Source organism: Malania oleifera, chromosome 6 (assembly GCF_029873635.1).
Source record: "Malania oleifera isolate guangnan ecotype guangnan chromosome 6, ASM2987363v1, whole genome shotgun sequence".
Classification (NCBI taxonomy): Eukaryota; Viridiplantae; Streptophyta; class Magnoliopsida; order Santalales; family Ximeniaceae; genus Malania; species Malania oleifera.
The window spans coordinates 8,519,833-8,543,314 of record NC_080422.1 but is presented as its reverse complement, the minus strand read 5'-3'; the positions used below and the strand labels follow the sequence as shown (position 1 = coordinate 8,543,314).

The window sequence follows — 23,482 nt, the reverse complement described above, 5'->3', positions numbered from 1 at the left end:
ATTTTATACTATTTTCTCCTATTTTTTATTTTTATTTATTATTTCCAACAGTCATAACCCTATTCTTTACCTCACTATTGTAGTATTTTTTTAGAAAAAAAAAAAAGTTGTTGAAAGGAAGAAACATTTGCTATGGGAATCACATAAATAAAAAATAGCTGTAATATAATAATTAAATTTGCAGATATCTAGTGACATGAAATTCCCGAGAACTCAATTCCTTATATTTTGGTAAAAAGTCTTGGAACTAGTGACTAAAATTTTCATAAAGAGCAATATGTTAATTTCTTAAATTAACTTCTAACTACTATTCTCAAATTAATTATAGCATGTAGTCTCCATCTATTGCTATAAATTGGGCTGCCTAGATTACGAAATATGAACAGATATACTCTTGTTTCAATCATTGCTTTCTTCAAGGATGCATAGCATTATATTTCTTGTTCTTACTTTACAAAAACTATCTATTCTACTTGCCCAACCAAGTAAGGTGCGTGCTTCATTTTGCTTTTAATTTCAAGTTTAATAGTAAATTTGTCAAATTTTATTTTATTTTTACTTGAATTTCACAGGTTTACATTGTGTATATGGGAGACTCAACTCATCATACACCCCAACATATTGAAGACTCACATCATGAGCTTCTCACAAATTTGCTGGGAAGGTTTTGTCTTTAATTAAATATTTACATGGATTAATCATATGTTTGTGCATATTTACGTGGATGTATACATGCATATTCAATTACTTTATTTCTTTATTATTTGGGTAGGAACCTTGTCAACAATTTAGAATTTAAAGGTCATTAATCCAAAACAATTTAGAATCGAGTTTAGGAAACTTAGTATAGTGATCACACCAAAGTTATAGGAATTCTTCTGAACCTTTATTTTTAATTGATATGAATCAATTATAGGAGTTTCTCCTCATGATCATTTCCCCAAACCACAATGATTTTGGGTTATGAGAATTCATATTAAAAATGTACATTTGGGTCATATTTTTAAAGGAAAATAAGAAATTTTCATTTTAAATCTTAATATGGCAAAAAAAAAAAATGTCTTATTAATTAAGAAGTCTAAGATCCTAAACTAAGTTATAATTGAGAAGGTTAATGAAGCTAAAAAATAATTTAACCTGAGCAGAGGTTAGTGTCTTTCGCGCTATTTAAATTTTCAGAGATAAAAAGTAGAAGTATAATTTTTTTCTTTTTTATAAGCGATTGAATGACCATTGGTAAGTGGTTGATTGACACCCTCTTCCCATATTAGGTTGCATGTGCATGCAAGAAATAGTTGGCGTCGACGTGCAAAGCGGCCGATTGGTCTTTCAAAGGTGGTGATCGGTCTTTGCAATTTTTTAAAAAATACTTGTCTCTTTTGATTTGTTGGCATTCTTGGGTTTGCCACATGTTCTTAATCGTTGATACATGTCAATGGTTAGGGCAAGGTTAACGACCCTATCTCACATGAGGTAGCTATTGATTTTTTTTAAAATTCAAATTTTGAATCATTTTTCCTACATTTATCTTCTATTGCTTTTCTATAAATACACATGCCATGAGACTTTTTTGGGCATGCTGGATGTGTAGTTTGGCTAGAGAAAGATAGAAGTAAATCCAATCTCTCTTCACACATCCATTCATCCTATATTCATTCCTTCCATTCTCTTTCATTTTCTTTCACTTTCTCACCACATTTTGACTGATTCTTTCCATTTTCCTAGTACCATATCCATTGGTCGAATTTAGGAACTTTTCTACCTTTGTCTTTCTTTCTTTCTTTCTTTTTTTTTTTTTTTTTTTTTTTTTTCATTTTCATGCATGATCAATTAGTTTAAGCATGTTATATTTTTGTATGTGGTGGATGAATGTAATGTGATGTGTAATTGAAGTGTTTCTCTATTTTTTTATTTTTTTTTACCTTTCAAAAAATATAAATAAAGTAGCTACTCCATTTTTGACTTTAAAAATAAAATGGGTTGATTGGAAGAATGATTGACTAGTCTTCTTTCCGTTGTTTCTTTTCAAATTCATTCTCCAAATTGTTCGCTATGGACCTCAAATATTGGCATCAACAATTTATAATTTATCCTCCCTATTATTCGTCTTCATAATTTAGCTTTATATATATACATAATGTAACTCTTTAGGTAGTATTTGGTTCACGATGTCTCTGAATATTGCCAAGAATGTGATGTACATGACACCCTGAACACTCAATTTTTCCTAACCATTATATAGCAAAACTTTGGGGTTTTCAAAATTGTTCTTTCTTTTTAATTAGTTTTAGTTCTTTTTTTAGTTATTAGTCATATGAGCTTTCTAAGGTTTTGACCTAAGCAATCATTCTCATTTTGATTCTCTCAACCTCACCACTCTAAAACAAAGATTTGTTTACTAGGCTTTTTGTACAAGATTTTTGTTACATTTGTCCACTTGCTTTGCAAGTACAACATCAAAATGAAAAAGGAAAAATACGAAAAAAAAAAAAAAAAGGAAAAAAAGAAGCAAGCTTGGTCTTCATCCTTGGGCATCCTTCACCTGCCTGAATATTAAGCATATTTCAAAGTCAATTTTATGACAAAGTATTTCAAATTGGAATTGCAATATGTTGTGATATGGATTGAATAATGAAGATACACAGCGAAATAAACAACAACAAGTAAAAAACACATAACCAGAACAAAAACAACACAAAGATTTACGTGGCTCGACAAAGCCTACATCCACGGAAGCAATGACACACAAATTTCACTATGAAAATCACAATGTACACAATACACTTCTCAAAATGATTACTCTCTACATCAATATACGCCCAATATAGCATATATAGAAGTTCCTCAAAGGTTTCCCTTCGTTTACCCAACAACCCAACATTCAAAAATTCAAAATTCAGAAAAAATTGCTCGCAGCCCAAGCACCTTTCGTCGACGATCCACAGAAAGCAATTCATCTACGAGAACAAGCTTTCATCGATGAGTCTAGAACACTAAAATTTTACTGCACTAGGTATTTTCGTGTCGACGATTTCAAAACCTTCATTGATGAGTCCTTACTGTCCTCTCATCAATGATGTTTTGCTGTGCTACCCTTTCATGTTTTTCCTTCTTCCTTCTTTGCTTATGAAAAATAAAGTAGAAGAGCCACAAACAACAATCTCCACCTTGTCAATTGTACACCCCTTAGGAGAATCCCAAAAAATATGTTTAACTACTCCACCTTGAATTTGTAAACGCTTGGATGGGTATGTCTCCCTTCTATCACTTAGGCACATGGAGTAAGTCGAAATAATGCTTGAACTTCTTTAAAGTAACTGATTTCATCATAATATTTGCTGCATTTTCAGACGTGTAAACTTTCCCCAACGCAAGCTCACCCGAAGCAATCAATTCCTCAACCCTGTGAAACCTCACATCAATGTGCTTGGTTCTAGCATGGTATATCTGATTCTTCATCAAGTAAATGACTCTCTGACTATCACAATACAGCACCACACCATCTTACTATAACCTTAGCTCTCTGACTAAACCAGTAAGTCATAAGGCTTCCTTTGCAGTTTTAGCAACTACCATATATTCTGCCTCAGTCATGGATAATGCTACCAAAGATTGTACCATGGATTTCCAACACACTGGTCCTCCTACCAGGGTAAACACATATCCCGTTGTAGACCTTCTGTCATCTATATCTCCAACATAATTAGCATCAACAAACGGCATAACTAAAGGATAAGCCTGTTGCTTGTCGAACATGATGCCATATCTCGATGTACCCCATAAGTATCTAAGTATCCGTTTGACGGCTTCCCAATGGTGCCTTCTTTGATTAGAAAGAAAATTCCTTATCACGCTCACCGAATGAGCCAAATCTGGCCTCATACACACCATGGCATACATCAAACTCCCCACAACACTAGCATAGGGGACCTTCGACATGTCTCGGATTTCTTCATTCGAACTTGGGCAATCTATAGTAGACAATATGAAATGATTCGCTAGAGGTGTACACACCGGTCTGGCATCAACCATGCTTAACCTTCTGTACATAACCGCCATGAGATAATAATAACCTCCCTACAGTTCTGTCACAGTGAATCTCTATCCCAAGTATTTTCTTGGCTGAACCAAGATCCTTCATGTCAAATTCCTTATACAATAGGTCCTTTCACCGATTCACCTTAGTTAAATCTCTTGCAGCTATCAACATATCATCGACACACAATAACAAGAAAATAAGTGAGCCATCATCAAGTTTGTTCACATATATGCAGCAGTCATACTCACATTGTTTGTAGCCAATTTTGATCATATAGGGATCAAAATGTTTATACCATTGCTTCGAATACTATTTCAACTCATAAAGAGATTTCTTCAACCTACAAAAAAAAATTTCTTTTCTTGGTTCAATGAATCCCTTCGATTGTACCATATAGATTTGTTCCTCCAAGTCATCATAAAGAAATGTCGTCTTCACATCCATTTATTCCAAATGAAGATAATAATGAGCTACTAACACCAACACAACTCTGATAGAAGTATGTCGAGCCACTAGAGAAAATATCTCATCATAATCTATCCCTTTTTTTTTTTGTGAGTATACTTTTGTCTCAAACATGCCTTGAACTTCTCACCTTCCTTTTCTGATACTGCCTCCATCTGCTTATACACCCATTTGCACCCAATGTGTCTCTTCCCATCTGGAAGCTCCACCAACTCCCAAGTTTGATTTTTACGTAGTGACTCCATTTCATCAATCATTGCTCCCATCCATCTGTATTTCTCCTAGACGTACATTGTTTCTTGAAATGTAGTTGGATCGTTGCAACTAGTAAGAAAAGCATAAAACACTAACTCTTTAAAACCGATACCTTGGCAGAGGCCGAATAGTTCGTCTGGATCTTATTAATGGAATATCATCGACTTGCTGGATTTCCAAGCTAGATCTCCCTGCAACCACAGGACTATGATCATTTTCGTTGCCCTGAGCTTCGAACTCAACCTGCACAATACGTTCATCACTACCCCATCTTTCTTGCTCTTGTTTTTGTTCATCACATTCACGAGTACTCTTCACCATAGCCTTCTCATCATAGAATACATCTTTACTGATGACCACCTCGTTTTCCACTAGCTTGTATCCCTTTACACCTATTGGATACTCCAAAAAGATGCAATGATGAGACTTTCGGTCAAGTTTAGACCTCTCCTCACTTGACACGTGAACATAGGATGGACACTTGAATAATTTCAATTTGGAATAGTCATGTGCATTTCCTATCCATACCTCTTCCGTTACTTTACCCTCTAGTGACGCTCTTGGTGATCTATTTACCAGAAAACAAGTTATACTAACTGCCTCAACCCAGACGTTCTTCGTAGCCGTGCATTCAATTTGAGACACTGAGCCCTATCAGTAAGAGTCTAGTTTATTTGTTCTGCCACACCATTTTGTCGAGGTGTCTGACAAACTGTAAAATGTCTCTTAATGCCCTACTTCACACAAAAATCCATAAATCAAGAATCAACGTACTCGGTCCCATTATCCAACCTTAAACATTTGATTCTCCTCCCTATCTATTTCTCCACTTTAGCCTTCCAAATCTTAAACTTGGCAAACGTACTTGATTTGTGACGCATGAAGTAAACCCGGACCTTCCGCGAGTAATCATCAATGAAACTCATGTAATACACATGTGCACCGTTTGATGCAACTCTAACTGGGCCCCAAACATCTGAATTTACATAGTCAAGAATACCCATTGTCTTGTGAATAGCTGGTCTAAACTTTGCCCTATTTTGTTTTCCAATAACACGTATCCTGCAAAATTCCACTTTACATGATTTTAAGCCCTTCAAAAGTTTCCTCTTGTGTACTTCCTTCATGTCGTGTTCTCCCATATGCCCAAGGCGCATATGCCACAAGATGGTCTCATTTGATTCAGGATCCACGACTACAACTCCATCTACAACGGTAGTTCTCTACAATATGTAAATATTCCCATCTAGTTTTTCCCCTTTCGTTACAGATAGATTACCTTTTCATACCATCAAGACTCCACCTTTGGACTTGTAATTGAAGCCATTACAATCTAAAGTGCCAAGAGATATTAAACTCTTTCTTAACTCAAGTATATGTCTTACATTACACAATGTTCTTACAACACCATAAAAGATATTTATCTTTACATTTCCTATGCCAACAATCTTGCAAGAAGCATCATTACCAATACGAACTGATCCAAAATTTACTAACTTGTAAGTGCTGAACCACTCCTTGTTTGGAGTTATGTGATAAGAACATACCAAGTCAAGTATCCAAGAGTCTGTTAGATTATCTGTCCCCGTTGAAACTGATAGAACATCGTCATCTGCTGAATCTTCTTCTTGAACAACATTCATAGATTTTGAAACCCTCTCATGCTTTTCAGCATTTCCCTTCTTCCAATTCAGATACTCCGATTTCACATGCCATTTTTTACCGCATTTATAACACATATTTCCTTCTTCTTCTTGGATTGTTTTCAGGATGATTTCTAACTATACCTATTCTTAAATTTTCCTTTGCCCCACTCATTACTACCCTTTACCACAAGTCCTTCTCCTTCATCACATATCTTTAACCGTTGATGAAAATTTAACAAGGCATTTGTTACCTCTTCTAGATCAAAAGTTTTTTTTCCCCACGTAAAAGTGGTCACAAGATTTTCATAGGTATGAGTCGAGAGTAAAGAGTTTAATAGCATCAAAGCTTTATCATCCTCATAAAATTTCACATCAACCCTCATCAAATCACTTATGATTTGGTTAAAAGCATTGATGTGTTGATCTAGAGTTCATCCTTCAACCATCTTAAGCCAATATAAACACTACTTAAGAAAAAGTTTGTTATTGAGGGATTTAGACATGTGCCAACTTTCTAACTTTTACCAGATAGCTGCTGGAGAATCCTCCTTTAACACCAAATAAAGAACTTCGTCGGCCAAATACAAACGTATTGTAGACGCTTCCTTTGCTTTTAAATCTACACATGTTTCCTCATCCATTCCTTCCGGTTGAGTATCAAGCAAAGCCTTAGCCATTCCTTGTTGCACAAGAATGTCTTTCACTATCCTCTTCTATAAACCGAAGTTTCTGGTTCCATCCAATTTGACAACGTCAAATCTTGCAGAATACGATCCCGATGCCATAACAACACCTCCTCTGATCCCAATTTTTTGTGATATGGATCGAATAAAAAAGATGCGCAGTAGAATAAACAACGACTAGTAAATAACACATGACCAGAACAAGAACAACACAAAGATTTATGTGGTTCGGTAAAGCCTACATTCACAAAAACAATGACACACAAATTTCACTATGAAAATCGCAATGTAAATAATACACTTCTCAAAATGATCACTTTCTACTTCAATATATGCCTAGAATAGTATATATAGACGTTCCTCAGAGCTTTCCCTTTATTTACCCAACCACCCAACATTCAAAAATTCAAAATTTAGAAAAAATTGCTCGCAGCATAGGCGCCTTTCATCGATGAGTATAGGGCTTCGTCGACGATCGACAAAAAACCATTCGTTGACAAGAACAGGCTTTCATTGATGAGTCCATAACTTTGAAAATTTCTTGCTCTTGGTATTTTCTCTTCGACAATTTCAGAACCTCGTCAACGAGTCCTTGCTATCCTCTCATTAATGAGCACAAGACATTCGTCGACGATCACTTGCTGTGCTGCCCTTTCATGTTTTTCCTTCTTCCTTCTTTCCTCATGAAAAACAAAGAATAAGAGCCACAAACAACACAATCCAATTTGGGCTCATTTGTGATTTGGGCCTATGACTTTTATTGCAACCCAATTTGGAGTTTTTTGGTTGAAGTTGAAACCCACTACGGGGCTAATTTTGGGAAGATTAAGGCCCATTGTGGACCTTTCTTTTGACTAAAGCCTAACATGGGGCTTAGGGGAGTCAAAAGGACCCAATTAGGGGTCTTTGATTAAGATATCCAATTCCAATATGGTTATTTCCAATGAGTAGTCATGTCATTCCTTTTCCTAAGCACATTAATCCCTATGTAGTGGCCATGCCCTGCATTTCCCAAAGGGAACTGGTCCCTATGCCTAGTTTCCCTATAAATAGAGACTTTGGAGATAGGATTGCAAGCGATTTTGGACACAAGTTATCTAGATAAAGTGAGAAAGAGAGAAAGCAAGAAGAGAGCATTTAGAGATACAAGAAGAAGCAATGCAGAGTCTAGAGAGCATAATTCAGAAGTTTGCAATGAGGTGATAAAGCAAGGGTAGTGAAGAAGAAAAAAGGAGAGGAAATGCTTGAGAGGTAAGTACCCTATCCCCTAATATTATCTTATTTTAATGAATACATAAATTGTTTTGGATGTTTGATTGAATCAGTGTTGTAGAATGTACGGAAATTAGAGGTAATTGCACAGTTGAATAGATTTCCTAATCAAATCAATTTGTAATATTTTGAGATAAAAAGGCTATATGAAGAAGTTTGAAATTGAGTTTGATACAAAATTCAATTTTTTTTCAATTCATAAGGGCTCTCAACACTACCCTAATCTATATTTTTGTAAACCCAAAACTTTATCAAATCCAAAAAAAAAAAAAAAACGAAAAAAAAAAAAAGCAGAGCCTTAATGGTCCTCACGCAGAATCTACAACTCTTAATATCCTAGCAATATAGTCCCAAATATCCAAGCTAGGTCCCAAAACCCTGCCAAGTCTTGGGTTAACTAACCCTAAAATTCAAGTCAACTTGACTCAAATACCCAGGTAAAAGTAATCTAAGTACCACGGTCATCCAAACCCTATTCGAGTTGTCCTCCCCTAATCAAAACGTAAAACCCACTTACGTATTTAACCTCTAATTCTAGCACAAAACTTGCAACGTAAACAAACCTAAAACCCTCAACCCAAATGTGAACCTAAGCCCAAGCCTAGAAAACAAAGCCTAATCCCTAGGCCCACTTAAGTATATAACTAACCCAGGCCTAATCTAAACTTATCCCCATGCGTTGACCCAAACCCATTTAAACAAGAGCCCAACTCACCTAAGCCCAATCCTAAAATAGATTTAGAGTCCAAGCTAACTAAAACCCTTAGCCCGAAACCAAAACCATGTTCCATCCCAATTGGAAAACAAGGCCCAACCTAACCTAACCCAACCTAACTTAACCTAACCCAAGGCCTAAACCCTATCCAAACCCTAACTCCAACTAACCATAAACATAATCCTAGTTTAGCCCACTTGACCCCTAGCTATTTGCCTCACAAGAAAGTGCAAGAAAACATAGAAAAAAATTAAAGAAAAGAAAAGAACAATAGAGGGAGGAAAGAGAAAAGGGTGAGATTTTACCTTTGTGGGATCCAAGCTTGGATCAAGGAAAGGAAGAAGAGAGCTTGAAGCTCTCTACTTTTACTTTTGAGTTGAGACATATGAACAGATCAGAGATTGAGAAAGAGATCAAGAGAGAGAGAGAGAGAGAGAGAGAGAGAGAGATAGAGAGAGAGAGAGAACGAGAGTTGAGAGAACAAGAAAGATTAAGAGAGAAAAAGAAGAGATAGAGGGAGGGAGGGAGGGAGGGAGGGAGGGAGAGAGAGAGCGAGAGAGAGAGAGAGAGAGCGAGAGAGAGAGAGAGAGAGAGAGAGAGCAAGAGAGAGGGAGAAGAGGGCTTACCTAGTCCATTGACCATGGCGAGCCATGGTGGTGGCGTTCGTGTATATGTGTGCAATGCCCACCTCCGACGAGTTAATTGGCACACTTACTTGATGTATGACTCAGATGAGGTCTAAGTAGTAGATCACAATGGTACTATAAAGATAGAAGATGTTCCCCTTCGAGACACAGGGGTTCGCGGGCAGTGCCTCGGTGGGGGGTATTGGGGGTAATGCACCCCAAGACGGTGGGGTTCAGGGACCAGAGGCTATAAAAGACCCCTATGTGCTTCTTCCATAGATTAGAGGATATAAATAAGACCCTCCCCCCAACCAGAGCATCACACACATCTCGACTACAAGATTGTGTCATGTTATGTTTTTTCTATTTTTTTTCCTTTCCCTATTGAAGCTCATTTAGTGAGTGCATAGTTGGATAGCTTGTTATAATTCGATTATTGTAATAAAATTTTGGGTTATCACTTCAATCATTTCTTCAAAGTAGATCTAGGTGTTGTTATTCTACATGGTGTCAAAGTTGAATGCTACTAAGAAGAAACAACTATTATTGTTGAGACATTGCAATGGCAGGAACTTCATCTTCAGCTACTACATCTCCACTAGCACTTCATATACGTCCTCCAGCATTCATAGAAGGAAAGCTCGGTGGCACGAACTACACTTTATGGAAGTTCAAAATGGGTGCTATTCTAGATTTATATGAACTACTTGATACAACTCAAGGTATGGATCCAAAACTGATTGGCACGTCTGATCCCACCAATCCTAAGGTAATCATTCCTCTAGATGCTGCCGTCGTCAAAGCATGGAAGAGGCAGAATATAGATGCATTTTGTGCTATTATCACAAGTGTATCTGATTCTGTACTTACGTTGATTCTGCATACATCCAAGACTGTAGATTCTTGGAATGGTATGAAGATTCAATATGAAATGAGGAATAAGACATAGCTCGAAGATGTATTCAAGTGCTGCCATAAAAAATATGATAGTCTGGTAACTGCTCTTAACACGCAAATTAGAACTGCTGCACTAACCTTTGAGGAATTCTATGTTTTAGAAGAAGGGAAAAAACAAGAAGAGATTTTCTGGTATGTGCTACCACTGTAACAAAAAAGGGCATGCAACCAAGGATAGCAGAAAACGTATCCATGATGAAAAGAATGGCATGATGAAGCCTCTATGGAATGTCAGACAGCTAGCAAATTGTGCTTAACCACAATTAGATCTTTTCATGGTTACAGAAGAAATGTGCTCAACTACTCAAACAGTACCAGGAGATTGCTGATGGGTACTTGATAGTGGAGCTTCCTAACACATGACCAGAAAAAAGGACTTGTATGGTTCCTTTAAGCCTCTACATGAACCTATGAATGTGATTGTCGAAAATAATGCAAAAGGTCCAGTAGAGGGCACTCGATCCATTTTCCTAAAAACCATGAATGGCCAAGGTAAAACTCTTTCACATGTCCTTTATGTTCCTCAAATTAAAAGGAATCTTTTATGTGTAGCTGCTATCACTGACCGTGACTATGAAGTGCGATTTATGAAAACAAAAGCAAAGATCATTGATAGCAATGGTAGCATTGTAGGTGAAGGCATTGGAAAGAATAACCTGTATGAGTTTGTTGCACTTGCCACATCAGCTAGAGATAGAACAAACAGACTTTGGCATGAAAGGTTTGGACACATCTTCTATGCACTTTTGAAGGATGTGCATAGAAAGGAAATGGTGGTTGAACTGCCTGTAGTATTTGATACTATAAAGCCTTGTAAAGCTTGCATGCTGGGCAAGCAACATTGTATGTCATTTTGACAATAGAGCAACAACAAATCAAAGCCTCCTCCAGAGTTGGTACATGTAGATCTCTATGGTAAAATGACTACTCCTACACTGGGAGGATCTTTCTATTTTATGCTGTTAGTCGACGATTATAGTAGAAAGATGTGGGTGTACTTTCTTTAAGATAAAGCTAAGGCTTTTGTAAAATTTAAAGTGTGGCATAACCTTATTGAAAACGAGACAAGTTTGCTGTTAAAGAATCTTCGAATAGATCGAGGAGGGAAGTTCACCTTAGGGGAGTTCAGGAATTATTGCAGTGCATTTGTCATCGAGAGCCAATTGTCAAAACCAAAAACTCCACAACATAATGGCGTTCTGGAATGGCGAAATCACAATGTGATGGAGATGGCCAAAGCAATGATGAAGGCACAAGAACTTCCAAAATTGTTTTGGGTAGAAGCTGTTAATACAACTGTGTATATATATAACTATTTTTTATATATATATTTGTAGCCTTTCCAAAGCATATATAATTTTTACATAGGGCAAAATTGTAATGGTTATTAAAATGTCTATTTGAATATCATGTTAGACCAAACGTTGCATCTATTGTACGTCCTTTAAAATCTTACAAAAAAAACTAAAATATATGCAAGAAATAATACACATCCCACTTCTATGAATGTCATTTCCAAAACAAATACATGTAATTCTATAAGAATACTTTTGATTCCATAAACCAAATGCCCCCTAACAGTTCATCTTAATTATCAAGCAAAAATAGACCTTATGATTATTGGTGTGGAATAAAGTTAAAATTTTGTATTTTTTTTCATGAACATTTTGTAAAAGCTTGAGAAAGAAAATATTTTCTCTAATAGAAGGAGCTCAGATTTAATTTTGCAGTAAGGTTGTCCCTTGATTTATCAAGAAGAGGTTGTGGTATCAGTCATGTCCGGTCTGAAAGCGTCGTCTAAGTTAAAGTTGAGAATTACCAAAAAAAAGAATGATCTAAGAGATTATTGCATTGGGAAGGAGAAACATGCATGTTATCAAAATTGTTAGGATGGATATTATTGTGACGTGGAGGTGGTTTTGTTGGAAAAGGCAACACTAATACTCCCTTGACCTCAAGTTAAACATCATTTTCTATTATTAAATATAAAAAAAAATTATCTTTTTATTTTATTTAACCCTAGCTAAATTTGTCTATAAGGAATTATAGTTGCATGAATTAATCAATGACATGTTCATTTTTTCCCTTTTAAACGTAGAAATGAAATGTTTTTTAAATTATAATATCACAATTAAAAATAAGTAACTATTTTCAATTTGACTATGATAGCAAAGAAGCTGCCAAAGATTCAATTCTATATAGCTATAAGCATGGATTTTCGGGGTTTGCTGCAGTTTTAACGAAATCCCAGGCCAAACAAGTAGCAGGTGTTATAAAAGCAAACCTACAAATTACTTGCTTCAGTTTGAATAATATTTATTCACATTGTCTCTCTAACACACTAACCTTATAGGGTTTCCAAGAGTAGTCCGTGTATTCCCTAGTAAGATGTTTTCTTTGCATACTACTAGAAGTTGGGATTTTTTGCAATTAGAGGCACAAGTGAGTAATGAAATACACAAACAGAAGAGTCATGAAGGCAACGGTGTGATTCTAGGCTTCATAGATACTGGTGAGTGTTGGAAAGATAGCTCGAGGGAATTTGGTTTACATAAGTGTTTAATTATCTTAATATAGGAATATGGCCCGAATCTAAAAGCTTCAAAGATGACAACATGGGAGCAGTTCCATCTCGATGGAAAGGAATATGCCAAGAAGGGGAAGACTTCAACCAATCCCATTGTAATAAGTAAGTTCATTGCATTTTAGCTTCTTAATTATGCTTCACCTTTTATCCTTGACGTGCCATTTTCTTTTGTCACATTTAGTTTTCAAAATTAAATCATTAATTTTTCATCTTTATTTGTTAGTAGCTTGCCATCATTTGATCAATTGAATAAAGAATCACCTAGTCTAAAACTCAATATGATATTCATAATCTTAGCAACTACTCATGAAAGCACAGGTGACAGCGAGGGATTAAAAGATATTTTGGTGAGAAGTATTCAAATTACTTTTCCACAATAATGAATTTTCCACATTTTTCTCTACCTTTAATAAGATATAATTTGTTCTTATATTTATTGTTGAGATACTTTTATATATATATATATATAATTTCTCCAACATAATTAATGCCCGAACATTGTGAACAGCAAAGTTATTGGTGCACGCTGGTATATCAAAGGATATGAAGCTGAGTATGGAAAGATGAATAGAAGCGAGACAAATGAGTACTTATCACCTCGAGATGCAGATGGGCATGGTACTCACACCTCCTCTACAGCATTAGGGAATCCCGTACAAAATGCAAGTTTTATGGGGTTAGCTCAGGGCCTAGCGAGAGGGGGTGCTCCGTTAGCTCATTTGTCAGTTTATAAAGTCTGTTGGTCCTCAGGGGGTTGTGGTGCTGCAGATATCCTTGCGGCATTTGATGACGCTATTTATGATGGGGTGGATGTGATTTCTATCTCGCTTGGGTCATCGTTTCCAGCTCCATATTATTCTGATGATACTATGGCTATTGCTTCGTTCCATGCTGTGGCAAATGGAATTACCGTAGTTACTTCTGCTGGGAATTCAGGTCCCATTCCTCAAAGAGTTATAAGCAATGCTCCGTGGCTCATAACTGTTGCTGCCAGTACAATTGATAGATCTTTCCTCACTCAAATTACCCTGGGAAACAACCAAACATTGGTGGTAATATTACATTTCTCTGAGCTAATGGAACCCTCCTCAGGATACACAATACATAGTTAAAGAAAATTTAGATTGTTCAATTTGATAAATTTTAATCCAATTACACGTGTGATACAAGATTTAGCTTGCATGTCCTATATTTTTATTAGGGTGAATTTTCTATATTTATAAATTACATTTTTAAAATTGTAAGTAACAATAATGTTACTCCTAAGTATTAGTGTGACATTTAGATGTTCAAATATATAGTTAAATCCAAACTTAAGCACAATAATTAGGATTTATCTTATTTGTATCAAGTGTTGGATTATAGCACATTTGTAACTAGATTCAAACTTGGATTCATTAAATTTCCATCAGGATTATCATAGCAAACTATATCTTTTTGTTGGGTGGGAGTACAAGATTATTTACATATAGTTGCAAATAATAAATATGAATAATTGTCTTGGACTACAATTCATTATAAATTACCATATACAACTCTTTTTTATCTGTTCTAACAATGTACAGATATTAATTTCTAAATTCTTTTTTTGCTCAAGGGTCAATCTATTTATAGTGGGGAGAAAATGAACAAGTTTTACCCCCTTGTGACTGGAGAAGACGTTGCATCTTCTGATGCATATGAAGATGCAAAGTAATAAACTTCTCTATGTGCTTTATTTTCTATATAAAATATTTATGGATTTCCTAGTCTATGTTTTAGAAATGTATTTTTTGTTTTCACAGATATTGTGAGGTGGGAGCTTTGAATGCCACATTAGTAGAAGGAAAGGCAGTTCTTTGTTTTCAAGCCTATAATCAAAGTTCAGCTACGATTGCTTTACGCGCTGTATTGGAAGCCAAGGGTGCTGCTGTTATCTTTGCTCAATATCCATCGAAGGATGTTAATAAAGTGAATTCAGTTATCCCATTTGTTCAAGTGGACAACATAATAGGAGTATCGTTGTTGAGATACATCGAGATAACAAGGTAAATGCACAAAATATGTGTGATATTAGTACACATCAAATTAATTAAGGCTCTCTTTAGTTATGAAAAATATTTTTTCATTTTCTAACTTTTAGTTTTTCAAAGAATTATAAAATTTTTAACTTTTTTTTTTTATGTTTTCAAAATCCATAATAATAAAGAAAAAAATTAAAAGAGTTTGTGTACATGTGCAAAATAATTTGTTATTTTTTTATTTTTGTATTTCAAAATAATAATTAAAAAGATAATTTGCTTTCTAATTTTTCAAAATTTATATAAAATAAAATTTAAAATCGTTAATTTGGGAGTTTGAATTTGGGTTTGTGTGGATTTAGAAGAAACTATTTATAAAATCCTCACAAATTAAAATGTAACTTCATACTCCATGCTCCCACGTGCGATGTGTGAGTTGGAAATTTAGAAAAAATAATATGAAAAGATGTTTTTTGATTTTGTTGGGAAAAAATTATATACGAAACAATTTGCACAAGTAAATCAATGGAGTAATGCAAATCATAAATAAAAATAAGACACCCAAAATCTAACGTGATTCTATCAAATGTTGAGGTACATCCATAGGGCACGGCAGTCCAAATCAACTATCACCAAATTTGTACGAAGTGGGTACAACAAGCACAAGCCATACAAATACACAACATTGTATAACAAATGCAACAAGATGAAAAACTTCTAATGAAATATTGTGAAAAAAACTCCAAACAATCAACCAAAGTAGCACAACTAGAGAAATTCCAATAAGCTGGTAATAACACACACAGTCAGAGTAGAGAAGAGCAGTAGCCGGTTGCTGCAGTGGAGAAGACAACCTGCTGGCAACAGGCGTGAGGCGCTGATGAGGCGTTGTTGTGTGTGTGGAATCCCGAAATAGAGATGAAATAGGGTAGAGAACCGGTTTGCTGTTGTGAGTGGAATATCTAAATAGAGGGGCTACTCCATTGGTATTTTGTGCGCACAATGCAGAGCTTGGGAAAAGCTCAACGGTTTGATAGTGTGAGTGGAAGACAAGCATGGAAGACATGCTCTAGACTTTGCTCCACTAGGAAGCCAACCAATATTAATACAAATAAACATTTTCAAGTCATTGGGCCCCACAAGGTGGGAAACCAAAAAAATCTCCCCCACCTGACTTGTGGGGACGACTCCACCAATCCGGTCAAAACTCGATACTTCACATGCTTGTCTTTAGAAAATGTTTTTTTCATCATATCCAAACCATTATCATCGGTGTGAATTTTGTCAAGTTCCAACAATTTCTTATCCAACATATCCCAATTCTAATGATATCTAACAACAATATATTTTGAATTTTAATGGAAGATAGAATTCTTGCTCAAATGAATTGCACTTAGGCTATAAAAAAAAAAAAAAAAAGAACATACCTTTCTTATTCTATGCCCAACTCTTTCAAGAATATCTTCAACCAAAGCAATTATTTGCAAGCTTCAGTAATGGCAATAAACTTGGCTTTTGTATGGTAGATGGAGCAACATATTTCTGAAATTTAGATTGTCATGCCACAACTCCCTCAAGCAAAAGTCATAAAAAAATCCGACGTTGATTTTCTATAATCAACATCAAGAGCCATGTCGACATCCGTAAGTGCCTTTAAGGTATCGAAGTATTCATTTTACCACTCACCAATGCTCCTTTCCCGGATTAGAGAGAAAATGACTAACAACTCCAGTGGCATGAGCTAAATCTAATCTTGTACAAACCATTGCATACATTAAGGAAGCAATGGCTGAAGCATAACGAATTTTATTTAACTCTTCCTTGTCTTTCTCACTTGTAGGAATTTGTTTTGTACTAAACTTGAAGTGACTAGAAAGTGGGCAACCAACGGGGTTTTGCTTTATCCATATTGAACCTCTCAAGCACTTTTTCATTGTACCTTTCTTGAGACAACCAAATTTGCCCTTTTTCACTATCATGAACTATTCTTATACCAAGAATTTGTTTTTCCTATCTCAAGTCTTTTATAGCAAACGACTTGCTCAACTCCAACTTCAACTTGTCAATATTAAAGGGGTGTTGTCCTACAACAAGCATATCATCAACATAGAGTAAGAGAATAATATAGGTACCATCTAAAAACATTTTCACAAACAAGCAATCATCCGGAGAGGCTTTTATGTAACCATGATCAATCATAAAAGAATCAAATTTTTTGTACCATCTTTGTGGTGCTTGCTTCAACCCATACAAACTTTTCTTTAATTTGCACACTAAATTCTCTTTCCTTTTTTGTTTGAAGTCTTCTAGTTGTTACATGTAAATTTCCTTTTCAAAGTCACCATGTAAGAAAGCGGTTTTCATATCTAGTTGCTAAACTTCTAAATTCAAGTTTGCTTCCAAGCCAAGAACAACCCAAATAGATGACATCTTCACAACTGGTCAGAATATCTCATCAAAGTCAATTCCCTTTTTCTGACCAAAACCTTTACCACAAGCCTAACCTTGTACCGAAGATTCTTTCCATCATTTTTCAACCTAAACAACCCTTTGTTTTTCAAAACTTTCTTTCCAGTAGGAAGTTTAACTAAATCATAAGTATGATTGTCAACTATAGACTTCATTTCCTCTTGCATAGCCCCCACCCATTCAACTTTACTTTCACGGTTCATGGCTTCTTCATAGCTTTTGGGATATCCATGATCCATTAGAGTAACATAATCACTTAATGGATATTTAGTTGATGGTCTTCGCTCTTTTGAAGATCTTCTCAATGGAGCTTGTTTTTGAACTTGTTGCTTCCCCTCGTTTTCATCTTCAACAACTAGGAATTTCATCATTTCCAACATCTTCAAGAGGTGGATGAACATCTTCCATATTTTCATCAAGTGCCAAAGGTGGAGAAGGTGAGTCTAAGTCAACAAAAACATTCCCATTAGATTGTGATTGCTCAACCATGCCAAAATCTTCAATTGTTTGATCTTCAAAAAAATATAATATCCCGACTTCTAACAACTTTCTTTTCAACCGGATCCCACAATTTATATCCAAATTCACCATACCCATAGCTAAGAAAAATACATTGCTTTATCTTGTCATCTAGTTTGGATCCTTCATCTTTTGGAATGTGAACAAATGCACAACAACCAAACACTTTCAAGTGATCATAAGTGACATCCTTACCTTTCCAATCTTTTTTTTGAAACTTCAGCAAGTATAAGAGTTGAAGGAGACAAATTAATCAAGTCTACTGCCGTCCTCATTGCTTCCCCCCAAAATAATTTTGGCAACTTCGCATGAGAGAGCATACATCTCATTCTTTCAAGTATGGTGTGATTCATCCATTCAGCAATTACATTTTCTTAGGGGTTTTCTTGACAGTATTTAATGTCTAATGCCTTGACTATAACAATGTGCATCAAATGGGCCAATGCACTCTCCACCATTATTCGAACGCACACATTTTTCCTTCTTTCGAGTCTCCTTTTCAACTTTGACCTGAAAATGCTTAGACCCATCTAAAACATGATCTTTAGTTTTCAAAATATAAGCCCAAACTTTTCTTAAACAATCATCAATAAAGGTAATAAAATAAAGTGCACCACCATGAGATTTAACTTTCAAAGGATCACATACTTCAGAATGTATCAAATCTAAAATATTAGATTTTTAGTAACAAACTTTGTACGAAAAGGAGTTTTATATTATTTACTGGCCAAACAATGAACACAAACTTTAAGAGGAGTAACTTTCATCCTAGGTAGGAAGTTCTTTTTGAACAAAAATTGCATTCCTTTTTCACTCATGTGCCCAAGACACTTATGCCACAAATAGGTAGAAGAGTGATTCTCAATTGCATTCACAACACCATTACCAATATTACCTTGCATCATGTAAAGTGTACTAGTCTTCTTACCATTAGCCACCACCAAATTACCCTTTGTGAGCTTCCATTTTCCATCACCAAAATGGTTGTCAAACTCTTCATCATCAAGCTTTTCGATAGATTTCAAATTTGGCAGGATGTTAGGTACTTGTCTCACATCTTTGAACACCAACTTGCATCCCAGATTTGTTTCCAAACAAACATTTCCCATGCTAGTCAACAATTTTTGACAAACGTTCATTTCCCATTCGAACAACTCCATAACTTCCTTTGGAATAGAAAGTGAAGAAATCTTCCCGAGAAATGACATGGAATGATGCACCAAAATCAATAACCTAATAAGTCTTTTAACTTGTCAAATTAATGCAACTTTTATCACAAACAATCGTAAGATCACCATCAGATACAGTTGAAGTTATGTATTCATGCTTTTTCTAAAAAAAGTTCTCTTTATTTTGTTCCTTGAATTTCAATTTTTTACACTCCCGCTTCATGTGCCCTTTCTTATGACAATAGTGGCACTTAATATCTTTTTTCAAAACTGAGCTGGACTGGCCTTTTGATTTATCATAACGGTGAGAAGATCTACTTTTGCTTCTACCTCTTCCACGGTTTTCTATTACAAGCGCCTCTAAATGAGAATAGCCACCTGATTTTCTTCTAATTTTTTCATTCAACAAGCTTATAGTTACTTGGTTCATAGTAACAATTCTATTGGGAGTCGAATTACTAATTGTCACAACCAAAGTCTCCCAACTTTCCATTAAAGAGTTTAGAGACATTAGGGCTTGCAACTCATAATCAAAAACTATTTTCATTGTAGCAAGCTGACTGATAATATTTTTCATTACATTCAAATGCTCAGTAATAAGACTACCATCTTTATATTTCAAGTTCAGCAATTTTAGAAAAAGAAAAGCTTTATTTGTAGCTGACGTTCTATCATAAAGATCCTCCAATTTTTTTCACATTTCATATGTCGAAGTTTTCGTAGAAACATGATTAAAAACACTATCATTAATCCATTGACGAATGACAGCAATTACTTTTCTATTAAGCCTATAACACTCATCATCATTCGTGTTTTTAGGCTTTCGGCTATAACCCTTAATAAGTCCATCAAAATCTTTGCAAAGTAAAATATCTTATATTTTTGTTTTCCAAGTTACCCAATTGCTTCCATTGTAGCTAATCATATGACCAACATTACCATCCATGATTTTCACAAACCTTATGAGTCCAAATAACACGGCTCTGATACCACTTGTTGGGAAAAAATTATATCCGAAATGATTCCCACAAGTAAATCAATGGAATAATGCAAATAATAAGTAAAAATAAGACATAAAATTTAACGTGGTTCCCTAAAATGTTGAGGTACCTCCACGGGGGAAAAAATATATAAGAAACGATTTCTGCAAGTAAATCAAAGGAGTAATGCAAAATAAAAATAAGACACAAAATTTAACGTGGTTCCCTCAAATGTTGAGGTACATCCACAGGGCACGATAGTCCAAATCCACTATCACCAAATTTGTACGAAGTTGGTACAAAAGGCATAAGCCTTACAAATACACAACAGTGTTTAACAAATGTAGCAAAATGAAAAAAGTCTCACCAAATATTACGAACAAAACTTCAAACAATCAACCAAAGTAGCATAATTAGAGAAATTCCAATAAGCTGATAATAACACACACAGCCGGAGTAGAGAAGAGTAGGAGCCGACCGGTTGCTATAGAGGAGAAGACAACCAGCTGGAAGCTGGCGTGAGGCACTGGTGAGGCATTGCTATGTGCGTGGAATCCCGAAATAGTGATGAAACTAGGTAGAGATCGGCTTGCTTCTAAGTGGAATATATAAATAAAGGGGTTGCTACATTGTTGTTTTGTGCGCACAATGCATAGTCTGAGAGAAGCTCCATGGTTCGATAGTGTAAGTGGAAGACAAGCATGGAAGACATGCTCCAAATTTCGCTCCACTTGGAAGTCAGCAAATTTTAATACAAATAAACCTTTTCAAGGCATTGGGCCTCACAAGGAGGGAAATCCAACAGATTTTTCTATATAAAGGAAATTAAAAACTGGGATAGCTTTTTTTTTTTTGTAATTATTTGAAAAATTAAAAAAATAAAATTATATACAAATAATTTCAAAACTATTTAATATATATTGTTAAATATATATTGTTCCCTTCTTAACTCATTTTATCTAATTTTATTTTTGCCCTTGTTTGAGATTGGGTATATGGAAAAGTTGTCTTCAATCCTAACTTGTTAGCAGGATGCTATATATAGTTGATTATTATGCCAATGCTTTTTAAATCATGCACTTGACTTTAGTGCCCACCTCATCCAAAACTGTATAGGATTGACTTTAGTGCCCACCTCATCCACCAAATTAAGATTTCATTTTTGGCAGCACAAGTATATCATTGTATAAAAATATTTGGCATATAGTTCAGAAGACTAAACTTCATAAACTTCCTTTGCATTAGGAGTACAAGCAATTGAATATAAAGACTTCATATCAAGGGATTTATTTTCTCTCTAAAAAACTTGCTTTTGTCTTACTATCATGCAATGCAACACCCTTTTTGTTTGACAAATATCACCACACCATATTCTAATGGATTCCATCTTGTGATAGCAATCCTATGGTCATGATTGGCCCTACAATAACAAAATTAGGAGAACAAATTGCTCCAAAAGTTGCAGTCTTCTCTTCTCGAGGACCTAGTTCTCTTAATCCAACTATCTTACAGGTAATAATGTTTTTTTTATAAATGTTTTATTGTGTTTTCCGATCATTGATACCAACTTATTCAAACATTATTTTGTTCAGCCTCACATTGCTGCTCCTGGGGTTAATATCTTGGCTGCGTGGCCTCCAATTAGTCCCCCAAAATCAGAATTTAATATTTTGTCAGGAACATCCATGGCAGCTCCCCATATATCAGGCATTGTTGCTATCGTAAAAGAAGTTCATCCCACTTGGAGCCCTGCTGCCATCAAGTCTGCGCTTGTCACAACTGGTAGAATTTGTTTTTTTCCTAAAAAATATATACTAGTTGATTGTATTCAAAATGTATTATACAACTCATTCTCTCTCTCTCTCACAGCCTTTTTGACGGATATATATGGTCAAAGTGCGATTGCGGAATCATTACCATCCAAACAAGCTGATCCATTTGACTTTGGAGCTGGATTTGTGAATCTTAACAAAGCCCATGATCCCGGTCTTATATATGACGCTGGACCTTCGGACTATCTCCAATTTCTCTGTTCCTCCGGCTACAATGATACTGAAATCAAGATGATCGCCGGATCTGACGCCAAATGCCAAAACACCGCCAACTTCCTCCTGAATCTTAATCTACCATCTATTGTTGTTCCTGAGCTGAAGCATTGCGTTACTGTATCAAGAACAGTCACAAATGTTGGGCAAGTAAAATCTTTCTACACGGCATACTTTGATGCTCCACCTGGCATAAGTGTCGTAGTACGGCCGTCATTTCTTTCATTTGACCATACAATAAATAAGCTCAAATACAAGGTGACACTTTGCTCAAGAAAAAATGTTCAAGGACAGTTCTCATTTGGGAATTTGTATTGGGTAGATGGTTGCCACTCGGTGAGGATATCAATAATCGTTCGATCAGTAATCTATGACTCTTCTTCAGATACATGAAACAAAATATATGTCATAAACTATGATCTCTATATCAAATAATCTTTACCAGTTATTAGGGAGCCTTTACTTTCTTATGGCTTTGGCTAGTTCTTTGCTAAAATATCCTAGCCTTCTTTTTATTTTCTACTTTATTTTGTGCTTCATCTATTGCTTTGGGAATCCTTCCTCTCAAAGGTGGATCTCTTCTTTTGTCTGACTTATATATTTGTCGTCTTTCATTATAAGCTCGTATAATTTTCTAAATTACTTATCGTGCAATTGGCAAAGTTTGTCCTAATTTCACATACTATTGTCTCTAATTAAAATAAGATTCAAGAGTAACAATTATGCCGGAGGAGGATATTAGAGCCCTTTACACACTCATCCAATGAACGAGGCCTGATTAATCTATGATTGTCATTTAAACTTAATCAATCAAGACTCATGACTCTTACATGTTTATTTAATTTACCAAACTCTTCATATTAAATAGTCTAGCTATTGCACAGGCTATTCTCACCTCTAGAATCGAAGGACTCCATTTCCCCACTTTCAAGCTCCATCATTGAATTCATTTTGAGTATTTGAAAAATATAAGAAACAAAATTGTATACAAATGAACATGTGTTCAAGTGTCTAATAAAATCATCGAATTGGCTCAAGGTGATTGAACTAGGCAC

General features: G+C 35.3%; 1 protein-coding gene across 1 annotated transcript; it reads left to right on the top strand.

Annotated features, from left to right (window-relative positions):
• The first annotated feature begins 421 nt into the window (after positions 1-421).
• On the top strand, positions 422-22,820 carry LOC131158451 (subtilisin-like protease SBT3.9). Its single transcript, XM_058113322.1, has 11 exons — positions 422-490; positions 573-664; positions 12,828-12,925; positions 13,012-13,170; positions 13,236-13,347; positions 13,754-14,297; positions 14,843-14,937; positions 15,030-15,272; positions 21,780-21,894; positions 21,975-22,164; positions 22,252-22,820. Exons 1-11 carry the CDS (start codon positions 422-424, stop codon positions 22,818-22,820), a joined length of 2,286 nt encoding a protein of 761 aa, XP_057969305.1.
• Positions 22,821-23,482: the final 662 nt, after the last annotated feature.